The sequence below is a fragment of the Zootoca vivipara genome, chromosome 7 (genome assembly GCF_963506605.1).
Source record: "Zootoca vivipara chromosome 7, rZooViv1.1, whole genome shotgun sequence".
NCBI lineage: Eukaryota > Metazoa > Chordata > Lepidosauria > Squamata > Lacertidae > Zootoca > Zootoca vivipara.
In genome coordinates, this window is record NC_083282.1 from 66,339,582 (window position 1) to 66,353,042 (window position 13,461).

The 13,461-nt window shown below is 39.5% G+C and overlaps 1 protein-coding gene across 4 annotated transcripts in view; it reads left to right on the forward strand.

The window, feature by feature from the left end:
* The window catches only part of RALGAPB (Ral GTPase activating protein non-catalytic subunit beta), a 60,157-nt gene that overhangs the window by 25,990 nt on the left and 20,706 nt on the right, over positions 1 to 13,461 (forward strand). For all 4 annotated transcript variants that reach the window (XM_035121875.2, XM_035121874.2, XM_035121877.2 and 1 more), the window contains 6 exons: positions 5,656 to 5,857; positions 7,291 to 7,458; positions 8,037 to 8,151; positions 8,937 to 9,084; positions 12,150 to 12,214; positions 12,378 to 12,510. In XM_035121875.2, coding sequence (XP_034977766.2) covers positions 5,656 to 5,857; positions 7,291 to 7,458; positions 8,037 to 8,151; positions 8,937 to 9,084; positions 12,150 to 12,214; positions 12,378 to 12,510 — 831 coding nt within the window. The remainder of the gene's footprint in view (positions 1 to 5,655; positions 5,858 to 7,290; positions 7,459 to 8,036; positions 8,152 to 8,936; positions 9,085 to 12,149; positions 12,215 to 12,377; positions 12,511 to 13,461) is intronic.

The following is a 13,461-nucleotide window of genomic DNA, read 5'->3' on the forward strand; positions in this document are numbered from 1 at the left end:
TTTTTTGTTTTCTCATTGTTTTCCTAATTTCCGTTTTCGGAGCTATCCCTAGACACATGACAGAGGTGATCTTCAGTTGAGATAAATGAGTTCATTGCAGCAAATGTGTTGTGTTGGGGCTCTTTGCTGGAAACAAAAAGGCTTGTTGTCACGGTCATATTATGCCAAAGTTGAATTCCTTGTTGCTCTGCCATGAAATGTTCTATCTGAATAATACAATTCATAATAGCAAGGACTAGTGGTAAAGGTGGGGTTTCAAGTCTAGCTAGTTTACATAACTTTCATTAACATCTTACAGCCTGTCTGTTCCCACGTGTGTAGAAAAAATATATGTCTGTCCTGGCAAATGGCATGTGTCCTGGCAAGGAGCTTTTGTGGAGAACGAATTCCAGTATTCCACCGAGCTTGCACAAGGGCAGCTCAGTTGCCTTTAGGAAATCAAAGCAAAACCACATATTACATCCTCTAGAGTTGTCCGCTTAACCATATAGATTTAATAGAAATCATATACAATTGTGAATTACTAACTATTAGGTTGAAATAGAAATCACATCTCTAAAATTTCACATGTTGCTCTATTCTCTCTCTTTTGAGGTCTTGAGGCTTATTTAAAAGTGTTACAAAACACTTTTGCAAGTGTTTGATCGTATGATGAAAATATAAAACAATTAGAATGCAAATGTCAGCATTGTATTAGCAAGTATCACTTTAGTTTGCTTTCCTAGCGCTCAGATTATATTGAGAAATCTGTGGCTTTAGGGAGGCATGTTTACAAGAGCATTGAGAGCCATGTTGTCTTTTCTATGTATTGGCCATATTTCATTACTTCATCTAAATCTGATTGGATAATTACAGTTCTATTTTGATGTTGTCAAGGCAATAGCAGTAGCATCTTGTTTTTCACTCTCCAAAGGAATATGTGGTGCATAGGGAACTCTTGATAAATTGCCACACATCTTTCTCTGTCCTAGATTTATTGATATAACATGCCCATGGGGTATTGTCGAGCACGTGTCCATGATTCATTATTTTCACTTGTGTGTTATCTCAACTTTGTAGTCCTGTATCTCCTTAGTTCTTAGATAAGGGGCTCTGGTCCATTGGTAGACCCCCATGCTTTATTATTTGTTTGTTTCAATTTGTATGCTGCTTTTCCATATAAATGTGCCCAGGGCCGCTCACAATATGACAACCAAAAACCTCCAAATAAATACATCATTCAGTAATACTCCAAATGCAAATTCACTTCAAAAAAATATGACAGTCCAAATGATTCAGCTTGATAATATGGATATTATAACATTTTAAATTCATTATAGAATAAATTCTAAATCATTAAAGCATATAAATTGATACCAGGAAGTTAAAACATATAAACCAGAATCAGATATGATGAACATTTCCAGTAGTTACTACATGGCAGTGCTAGAAAATAAAGTGCATAATTTTTTTTCTATAGAGCGCACATCGTACCTAGCAGCTAGGTCATATACTCTTAAAGTGCACAAGAATCACCTCTCATTCATCCTCACAGGGAGCCACAATTTTGTTGACAACAGATGGCTTCAATCCTCTTTTCCAGTCTGGCTTCTCACCCCAGACTGCCATTAAAGCCATCAGAAAAGCACAGAAATTTAGATTGTATATATGAAACAAGCACACCTCTTACATGGGGAGGCTTCACCCAGCATTCCTCCCTTTCCTGTCCCAAAGAATGAGATCTATAACTTACAAAACAATGAGAGTGCTCACTCACTGCCTTCTGAGGCTTCCCAAACTTATGGCTTCATTTAAAACAAACAAACAAAGGGAGACTTGTAACCTTCCAAGGCCCCCCTAAATTTGTTCATTTTTAAAAAAGCTTTTTTTAAAAAAATTAACAGACCAACTCCACGGTTCCCTGCTGTGATTCTGCAATGCCAGTTTTGGGGGGAGAACTCCCCAAGACCACTTTAAATTTGTCATTGATGATTATGATGATAAATAAATAATAATAAATTGGCCACCGCCACTCCTATAGTTTGGTCACACCCACTTTTGGACTTTGTCCATGCCATCTCCCTTTATAATTGGAACATTACTTTGTTCCAATATTTTGATCTAGTGAGAGTTGTGTGTCTTTCCCCCCAGCAGAATTGTAGTGGAAAACTTAAGTTGAGTGTTTCATCACTTTGCAGTGTTACCTGTCTACCCATTTGCATAATCATGTACTGTTTGGAATAAGCTTTCCCCTTTCAGTGTAGCCTTTATTTTATTTTATTTTACTTTATTTTAATTGCTTCAAGGATTCTTTGCCATTTGACCCTTCAGCAGTAATCTAGAAAATGAATCATGCATTGATGGGGGGGAAATCCCTGATGTTGATGTCTTTTTGTAACCCTTGCATCTGAATAGACAAGTGGTTATGGCCAATAGAAAGCAAGCAGTTGCTTAAAAGAAGCATTGGCCTTTTGCTGTAGGTAGGAGGTGTAGAAGGGTAATTCAAAACACTTCCAAAGTAGAATATGGAGGGTACCTGTTGACAGCAGCTACAGATTACAGAACCCTTGAAGAAATAGAGGAAGAGCCCTCACTTTCTATCTGAATTATTCTCATATTCTTAAGGGTTGCAGGGAACCCTTTGATAGAATGCAGATAAACTAGATGGCCATTCACACAATATTTGAAGCCAGGTGGGGTGGGGTTTGGAGAAAAGAAGCTGTGGCCCAGATGTTGGAATGTAATTCCCATCATCCCTGCTTGATAGACATGGTGGCTGGGGGTTGATAGGAGTTAGAACCCAACAATATATGGAGGGCCACAGGTTTACCATCCATGTGGGAACTTCTTTGTACAAATAGTTATTTGGGATTAATTTAAAACAAGCAATGGGTTGTAGCAAGCTAAGTTTTACCCATAGTAGAGCCATTGAAATTAATGGACCTAAATTAGCTATGTCTATTAATTTCTGAACAGGGCGAACATTGAATTCAACTCAATACCTCCCCACTCCCACGTGAATCCCTTTCCATGATTGGTGAAACATTTGACACTGCAATGGGAAAAAATCTTCCAATGCCATCTACAAAGCCAAGCAAGGCACTTGGCTGTTTTTAAGCTAAGAAACTAGCAGGCTGAAATAATGAGTTTCTAAGATTATTTGCAATCTTCTCGCTTTCCCTTTTCCACAAAGTGGGGATAAGCCTGAGTTCCATTCTACCCTGTACTTCCTTTGACTAAAAGGAAATGGTTGGGTCATCTTGAAGGTCTTCCTGTTTGGAAATTTCAGATAAGTAATGTGTGGGATAATCAGACAGTGGTGAGCTGGTTACTTGTATTATTTTCTCCTCCACCCCCAATGATTTCCTTCTAGTGCAGCTTTTCAGCTGGTGGTATATAAAATAAAGCAAAATACTGCCTGAATTGTGAAGGGGCAATATTCCTACTACAAATATTGATTGTACATTAATATAGATACCTAACCCTTACAGCAGTATATTTTTTCTAACTTTTGTTCATTGTTCTGCATGAAATCATAATTTTAGACCCTAATGCTAATTTCCTGTGTGTTTAACAAGCCTATAAGATCATAAGCTTTGAATCAGTTTTTCAATAAGCTGCTTAACTTGTTGTTACAGTTTCACCATCTTTAAAGTATTTTATAACTACTGCTGTCCTTTGATTTGTTTCCATTTTATTTCTATTATCTTGCAGCATCTTTTATCCAAATTCTTCTTTCTTATAAATCTTGTAAGTAGGAACTAGTAGCTTCTCTTTAATTGCAGTCATTTTTTTCTTTTTCCATAATCCCATTTTTTATTAATTTTTATCATCATCATCCCTTGTAGCTTTTGCTCTTTACATGGGAAAGACAAATAACTGTGTGTGGCTTTTTAAATGGGGAAGATTGTTGGCAAAAGCAAATTAATCTGCCTGAATCAGTCCCATCATTTTCTGTACTCTAGTCTGTGATCATGTCATGAATTTAAGGACTTTGCACTAACCGTGTTCTTTTCTTAAAGCTTATTTTTATACAGAACTAGTATTTTGATTTGTATGCATTTTGCATGTAGTTTCCCCCCCTAATTATAATAATTTGCTGGATAGTTTATTCAGGACAAAAATGGCTCATGGGAAGACGCATAAAGATTTGGGCTTAGCTTTATAAAAAAAAATATTTTAAAAAAATTAGTGAAGAATTAAAAAAAAATACATCTGACCTTGGCATACTTCTAAATTGTCAATCTGTAAAATTTGTAGCATCCTACAAAATCATGAGCAGAGCTTCTGTTTGTAAGACTAGCTGATTTAGGCTGCAATCCTATGCACACTTACTTGCGAGCAAGTCTGATTTGAATTCAGCGAGACTTCCTTTTGAGTAAACATGCTTAGGATCAGACTGCAAATGACTTGTGCCCGGAGTTCCCTTAATAGCATAGGCTTGTTCTTACTTAGTTGCTTTAGGATTGGTGGAATTAGACTCGTGAATGTCAGTCCAATTTTATAATTCGCTTTCTCTAGAAATTTCAAAGCAGCTTTCAAAAATTGGGGAAACCACTATGGAAATGACATTCTTATTGACCACTTCCTCTATCTGGCTGACAATGAGAATTTTTTTTGTATAGGGCATCACTGACAATATAGGATTATAAATGTATGAAACTAGACTTTTGTTGAGGAAAAGGAAGTCAGAGTTTCTGGATGGATTTTAAAATAAATTGGTTGTATCTTGTCCTTAACCCAAAGAGATTCAGGCCCAGCTTCTACATATGTGCAGGAGCTTCCATCCTTGCTCTTAGCTTCTGAGGTCCCACCTTTCCACCATCACCCCTCGTGCTTCTCACAAAAAGGAATCCAGAAGGTAGTAGGGCTATGGAGCAGTCTCTGATAGACCATGAAGGTCTGTGGACCAAAAGGGGGCATCTTTATATGAATGTGGAGAGCACCGACATTTTTTGTAGGGCTGTGGATCCTAATCCTTCTTCCTGAATAGCACACCCTGCTCATTGGTGATCGTCCCTTTTAGGTTTTGTTTTTTGTTTTTGTTTTAAGCAGTGTGAGAGGGAAAAGTCAACCACCCATTATTTTCTTTTCCCAAACACGGTTTTCATTATAATTTGGCCTATGTCTTAAACTCACAAAATCGCAGTCTTAGCTTCTGTAGCACAGATGGCACTAGAGTAGATTCATGACGGTGTCAAAAGATGAAGGGAGATCACTAGGGCATTAAGATCTATTTGTGCTATTGAAAGCGTAGAACTAGCTTTTCGAATGGCAAATAATTTATGGAGCGGGCTAGGAGAATGAGTGGCATAGACCTGGAAAAAGTATTAGGGACTCTATTGAGGGACCTCCTTGTTTAATGCATGCCGCTGGGAATGTGAATGGAGTCGAGGCTTCTGTGCTTGGCAGCATGGATTGTGCAGCATAGAATACTGTGGGAGATGAGATGATACACTTGTGCGTGGAGATTAAAGGGATATAATTTCTCACTTCTTACTGAAGTAGTCAAATGATCCCTAAATGCTTTATAAACAGAGGCAGCAACTCAAATGCAATGAACTAGTGGCTTTTATGATGACTACATTTTACTTGATCTTTGTGTCCCAGATCCCATGAGCCTATTGAGTATGTTGACAAATATAATGAAACTCTGTGCTTCTCGTTTTGTTTTAGCTATAGCAACACAAGCTAGTGTGGAGTTTCGCCGGAAAGGATCACAAATGTCTGCAGACGCTATGACATCCAATCCCATGTTTGATGCAGGCGAGTTTTCAGACAACTATGAATCGGGCAGAGCAGAGGCATGTGGAACACTTTGTAGGATATTTTGTAGCAAAAAGACTGGGGAGGATATACTGCCAGCCTACTTATCCCGGTAATTATTTCATCTTAATTATCTTCTCAGAAGCCCTGTTCAGGGGAACTGTTCCTGCATTCTGTCAGCGCATGACACCTGCCAATTAGCTCCGCCCTTGACATCACACACTTGAGCCCGGCTCCTGGCATTTGTGCATACAGGAAGTACATCTGCAGGGCGAGAGTGCTTGCCAAAGGCTCTCTCTTTGCAGAAGTTTGCATTGTACTTGCAGATGCCAGAGGACAGGGCTAGCAGGAATGTATGATGATGTGGGCAGAGCTAGTTGGCACGGCCCTCCTTGCTCATTGATTGAACACATGAGCAGTTCACCTGAGTAGGGCTCAAATCTCCTGCTGAGTATCTGTGTTAGATAAGAAGGGGTTCTACAACTTTTGAAAGCTCCTTTGTGCCCAAATATTCAGGGTTGTATCAGTCCTAAGTAGGAGACCCATTGAAATTAATGAGTCTCCCTGGTTTAGAGTGAATAAATAAATCTGACCAATCATATGTTTGTAGGTTAAGTTACTGGCCTTGCCATTTAGATATAATCAGTCATAAGGGGGTGAATAGGAGAAGTTACTTCACAGGTTCCATTCCCCCCCCCAGGTGATGAAAATACAGTATTTCACCCACAATGGCCTTTTTTTCTACCTAGGGTAGAACTTTAATATGCCAAATGTATACGGAAACTTTTAATATAAGGGAAATGGAGCAAATAGAAACACCTTGATCATTATGTTTCAACAGCTGTATTGGACAGTGGTAGAGAGTGGGTACAATGCGGCTCTTGATGATAATTGCCTTTATATTTATAGGCATTTAAATATAGAAGCCCATGTATGTATTTTTATTTCATTTGGAGAGAATACTCAACTAAAAGCAAGCAGTGCATCCTTTATTTGAAACATATTAAAATGTTGGGTATAGCTATGTTATGGGTGACACTAGTAAGACAGAACTTCATATTGAGCTTTCTTCCTATTTTCCATGTAATTTTGAGCAAAATGCTGTGGCATCATATTGTGTATTTCCCCCGCATGGAATACTATGTTTGGGTAACTGTGTCTCAGAAAGATTATTGTAGAACTGGAAAAGGTGCAACCAAAATGATCAGAGGGCTGGAGCAACTCCCCTGTGAGGAAAGCTCAGAGTGTTTGGGCCTTTTCAATTAAGGAAATTTCTTCAATGTCTGAAGATTATTTACACTACTCCAAAATGTTAGAGAGATTCCCATTATACCCCTGAGAACTGAGTGACATTTTGGTACAGAATAAGTAATCAAAATGTCTATAGGACATTTATTGTGCTGTTCAGCCTGTGTCTTTGTTTTAACAGACAAGGTGACAGATATTGTTATATCCACCTGAAAATGCTTCTGACCCAGTCCCAATAGCATTGGATTACAAATGTTTTCTTTCTTACAACTCATTAAGCCTGTCTTTCTCTGCCAGATTTTACATGCTTTTAATTCAGGGTTTGCAGATAGCGGATTCTGTTTGCCATCCGGTTCTGGCTAGCGTTATTCTAAACTCTCCTGCATTATTCTGCTGTGACCTGAAAGGGATTGATGTCTTAGTTCCATACTTTATTTCAGCCATGGAAACTATATTGCCTGACAGGTATATATATATATATATAATTTCATTTTTCTGCTTTGTCTTTGTAAGTGAGTGAGAGAGAGAGAGAGCCTGTCTATGTGGCCTTTAAGAAATTGTCTAATGTCTGTTTGCTTTTATATGTTCCCACTTCCTGCTTCCTTGACCATGCTGTGAGCATTCCCATTTTCAAGAAATAGACAGGTAGTCTTGGGAATCAAATTAGTTTTAAGCCATACAAGTGCTTCAACAGATCACATGCATCTTGAAGCCCATGTAACAGTGCAAAGCTTTGAAACATTCAGATTCTGAGGGAATGATAACTGTTTTAATACCAAGTTGGGGAATTAGCTTTAGGCATAAGTACTGCAATCCCCTATGTTGCTTTCTGCTTATGAATTCTTACAATAAAGTAAACACACTGGGCTCTTATGCAAAGCCAGCACTACCAGGACATCAGAAAACCCAGATGCACACACTGACTGTTTATGACATAAGTGGAATTTGCACAGCAGCTGCTGTCCTTTAAAATAGGGTTGTTTTTGCTTTGAAATTGAATGTGTTGGTGGCGATTTTCTTTAAAAACTGTTTTTTATCTTCAGGGAACTCTCAAAATTTAAAACATTCGTGAATCCTACAGAATTAAGAAGAGCCTCTATCAATATCTTACTCTCCTTGTTGCCACTTCCCCATCACTTTGGAACCATAAAATCAGAGGTAATGAATTAGTTTTTCAATGACAATTTATATAGTTTTAACTTGGGCTTAATGTGTGCTTGTACTTTCAAATCAACAGTTAGGATGAATTACTTCTGCAAGGATGTTGATTTTTTTAAAACTTCACTGCTGTTGTATAGAAAAAGAAAAGAAAGAAATTCACAGAATGGGTAATTATTTGTGGTCTTAACATAAGAGTTCTTGCAGCAGTGAACATATGCTTACAAAGGAACATTTCAGGATTTGAAAAAGTGTACATTACACTGTCTTTGTCCATGGAGTTTGACCAAACTGCGGGAGGCAGTGCAAGACAGGAGTGCCTGGCGTGCTATAGTCCATGGGGTCACGAAGAGTCGGACACGACTAAACGACTAAACAACAACTACAACAACATTACACTGTTACAGTCATTTCTAGTAGAGAGCAGATATGAGTGGCAGTGACACTACAATAGGACTCAGGCTAAAATATATGTTTGTTGGGCATAAATCAGGTTTGTTGAGTGAGAAAATGGTGTTATACTTCATTGATTTGCTGGTTTCATTTTGCTAGAGTTGAATCAAGTCCAATTTTGCAGTCTGTTTAAGAGCTCAATTTAGCATTCTTCCTGTGTCAAGTTTTTCACTTTGTTTCTTTTTGGGTGGGGCATATTTTAGAAAAATTAGATGGCACTAAAGTAGATATTTGTGAAATTTGTAAAAGGTCACTAAGAATACATGGTAGTACTGCTAGTGCCAATTCATGCATATGACTACAGATTATAAGAACAATTTATTATTTTTCAGGTTGTTCTGGAAGGAAAATTCAGCAACGATGAGAGCTCATCCTTTGATAAACCAGTAACTTTCCTTTCCTTGAAACTGAGGCTTGTGAATATACTAATAGGAGCACTGCAGACAGAAACTGATCCCAACAACACACAGATGATACTAGGTTGGTGTTTCTACTTGATCTGTGGAATGTGCATTTGAAAATGTGCATGCCCTTGGTAGTTTATAGTTTGCCTTCAAGTAGGTGACCTGAGTGATGTCACATTCCAGTGGCAGAAGGCAGAAGTTAACGAGTGCAGAGAGAAAAACCACAGCCAACCAAAGCTTTCATGGTCAAAGGAAACCGCAGAATACATCATAGCGGGGCAAGCCATGGAACTGATTGAGAGGCAGATTATTATTATTATTATTATTATTATTATTATTATTATTATTATTATTTATACCCCACCTTCCCCAGCCAAGACAGGGCAGCTAACACCAGATTATAAAACAATGGATTAAAATACAGATTAAAAACAAGATTAAATACAACATTAAAATGCAGCCTCATTTCAATAGAAACTCAGATCAAAAACTGTTTGGGGAAGAAAATGCCAAATCTTCACCAGGCCAACTATCCAGGCTGTTCCTACATGGGAAAAAGCCAGGGAAGTTCCCAAATATGAGTTACGTCACAGAAGGAAAAAGGAAAGAGGGGGAGGGGGTCAAGTTGGTTCCAGGCCAAAGGCCAGGCGCAACAACTCTGTCTTACAGGCCCTGCGGAAAGAAATCAGATCCCGCAGGGCCCTGTTCTCATGAGACAGAGCTTTCCACCAGGTCAGAGCCAGTGTTGAAAAGGCCCTGGCTCTGGTTGAGGCTAATCTGACTTCCTTAGGGCCCGGGACCTCTAGTGTGTTGCTATTAATGGACTTTAAGGTCTTCCGCGGGGCATACTGGGAGAGGCGGCCCCGTAGGTACGAGGGTCCTAGGCCGCGAAGGGCTTTAAAGATACAGTAACAAGTGGCCAGGAAGCAGAGAGGGGAATGGCCTGGATGTGGCTTCACTCTCTGAGAATAATCCGGACCAAGGGAGTGCCACAAGTATTGGAGTTGGTACCAAACGGTGCTACACAATTGGCTCTTCTGGATCATGTTATTCCTGGGGTCAGAAGAATATTCATGGATTTTGCCCTTAACCTCCAAGGGGGTGCTCTTCATGTAAATGTTCTAGCCCTACAATAATTTAGCAAGTATTTTAGCAATGACTCCTGTCATTGGAAGGATCATTGCCATGTGAAAAAGAAGAAACAATCAAAAGACATGTGTAGAAGATATTGCATGTTCTGCAGCGGGGGCAGAACTCTTGACACTTGTGGACAATGGCTTTGCAAACACCATATTACTGAGCTGAGGGAATAATTTGGCTTATGGTATGGTATTGGTAGTGATGTATGGAAGTAGTGATGTATGGAAGTGAGAGCTGGACCATAAAGAAGGCTGATCGCCGAAGAATTGATGCTTTTGAATTATGGTGCTGGAGGAGACTCTTGAGAGTCCCATGGACTGCTAGAAGATCAAACCTATCCATTCTTAAGGAAATCAGCCCTGAGTGCTCCCTGGAAGGACAGATCGTGAAGCTGAGGCTCCAATACTTTGGCCACCTCATGAGAAGAGAAGAATCCTTGGAAAAGACCCTGATGTTGGGAAAGATTGAGGGCACTAGGAGAAGGGGACGACAGAGGACAAGATGGTTGGACAGTGTTCTCGAAGCTACGAACATGAGTTTGACCAAACTGTGGGAGGCAGTGGAAGACAGGAGTGCCTGGCGTGCTATGGTCCATGGGGTCACGAAGAGTCGGACACGACTAAACGACTAAACAACAAATGGTATTGGTATGGTGGCCGGGGACAAGTTCCAGAACCAATAGCATTCTAGTTCAGCCTTGTTTTACAAGGCACACCCTGTTTTGCCTTTAAAACTGAACACCATATTTTTCGGACAACTCTCTACAGTTTTAGCTCTCGTTGATCACGTTCCTGTGTTAATGTATGCCATTCTCTATCTCTTTTGTTTTATCTAGTTCTGTATTTCTGGGGAAATCTTCAAAGGTGCCTTTTGCTTTTGGCTTATAATGTTCATATAAATTATATCACCGGGTTGAATTCAAAGCATATAGATAGGTTTGCAACTTCTGCTGTAACATTCTGCATTATAATTTGCATTCTCCAGGTGCCATCGTTATATAGGCAGGAAGGCACCATCCATATACGAAAGGGAGGTATCAACAGGCTTATTGCAGCTGTTCACCCCTTTAAAAAACCACAAACCCTTAAGGAGGAACTCCGAAACAGCCCAATGAAGACTGAACATGCTCAGAACAAGCGGAAGTAAAATGTGGGGGTGGAATGGAGTATCTTAGAGGGCATGGATGACTGGAATACTAAACTAGTGCATCCCATACTGCAACATTTTGTTTTAGGACCCTTTGTATCATTAGATTTTTTTTCTTATGCTCTAAATTTGTAGTAGCACATAAATGTCTGATCTTTTCAGAACATTCCCTCTGGACTTTCACTGCAGTAACTTATTGTTAATGCAATCTGAACAAGAATTTTAGTGGAGTTTTTGCAGAACACTCTGGCCTTCATCTTAAAGGTAGTGAGACCTCAAGGGAATTCAGGGGGTGATGACTGCAATAAGTCCTACTCAGTAGGTCTATTCTAACACTGGATATCATCCAAAAGTGTCTCTTCATCAGCTAAGGTGGAATTTAAGTAAGTGGAAAGGAAGTTTTATAGAAATTTAGTTGAGAACTAGTTTGTTTAGGGCCAGATTCAACTACTTGGTTCTATAAATGGAAGCCAGCACAAGGTCTCCTCCTCTCCTCCCCTTCCTAGCATATTTCCACTGAACTTCTCATTGGAGTGGGATTTGTCAAACTTTGAAATTTCTTTCCAAGTTGTTATTTACTATTTCAAAAAATAGGGAGCATAGCCCTCCTGTTGCAGGGTGGGGATAGGTGTTACTTGATGGATTTCACAAAAAGATGAGGTGGGGCAGTACTACTAAAATACCAATTTGCAAGATGAAACAGGATTTTACCAAAATTTGAAGTAATTCTTACAAAATTCAAAGAAGAGTGTTCACACGTACTGTATATCATTACCCTTGGATTTATTGGTATAAGGGGTGTTTTTCAAAAAATTGTACATTAAATATTAAATTCTTTCATTTTTAACTCTACAGGTGCAATGCTGAACATCGTGCAAGATTCTGCACTCCTAGAAGCCATTGGCTGCCAGATGGAGACGGTAAGATGGGTTGTTTTCCTTGTTTTGGAAAAGGGTGCCAGATGCCTTGTTGGGTTACCTCAGGTTATCGCATAGCCAGAGCACAAAGGATGCCTGACGCAATTGTGGAAGGGTAATCGCCACAGCCTTCAGCCCTTCAACAGCCTGTTTTCTAACTTGACAGAACGGCGGTGAGAATACTGTCTTGAAGAGCCACAGTCGCACTAACAGCGGCATCAGCACGGCAAGTGGAGGAAGCACAGAGCCCACTACTCCTGACAGTGAGAGACCAGCACAGGCTCTGTTAAGGGATTATGGTAAGGAATTGAACTTCTTAAACATTTGCATTTATGCCCTGGTATGCAGTTCCCATTTTTAAAATGATTTTTAAAAAATGCTAAGGAGAGACATGCTTGTAGGGAAAGAGTTTAATAGATACTTTATTATAAACTAGCAAAATCATTATGATGGGTTAGTGGCGAAGGATTATGGGTAGCAGTGGAAGTTCCAGGAGCATTTCAAATCTTTATTTAGTCAACCCACCAGTTTCCTTGCTGCAGCTTTTCTGTTCCTTCACCTCACTCCCAGAGACTGCCACCACTTTGCTGTTTCATTAGACTAAAAGCCTTCAAGATACTGCCTGATAACACAGGATGTAGTTTGGTTTCTCTGAGATGATGCCATTATCTGTGACCTCTTCTGCTCAGCTGCTCCTGTGTCGGAGCACTCTGACCCCATTGCAACTTCAGGGAAGATAAAACTGAAAATATCATGTGGTGTCCCAGGTCTTCATTGTTGCTTCAGTTTCCTGCACTTTGTATGTTTCCATCTATTGAGGGCTGATTATGGAGTGCCAGCTAATTGTTGTATGCCATGTTCTAGCGCTCCAGTTTTGTGCCTGCTACAAATGTGTTAAAAAGCAGTGTCCTGCAAGAATTTTTAAAATTAACTACAGAAAACCGGAGAGCAGTGCAGTATTTGTTTCATCTGCAGCAGTTTTATACGTCTTTCTTCAGCAGTTGTTTAACCCGAAATGTCTGTTTTGACAAGAAATGCTTCTGTTTCACATACTTAACCCAGTTTGCTGTGAGATGCTGCTGTTTTATGGTTTGTCATATATGTGCCTGGGGTTCATAGTGACTACTCCAACTGTCTGGATTTATAGATGTCTGAATTTGATAAACCAAAGGGCTCAGGCAAGTGAGGGTTTGAAGCAACCTAGGTGGGTGAAGGCAGGAGACCTCAGACAATCAACTTCCCAGAAAACA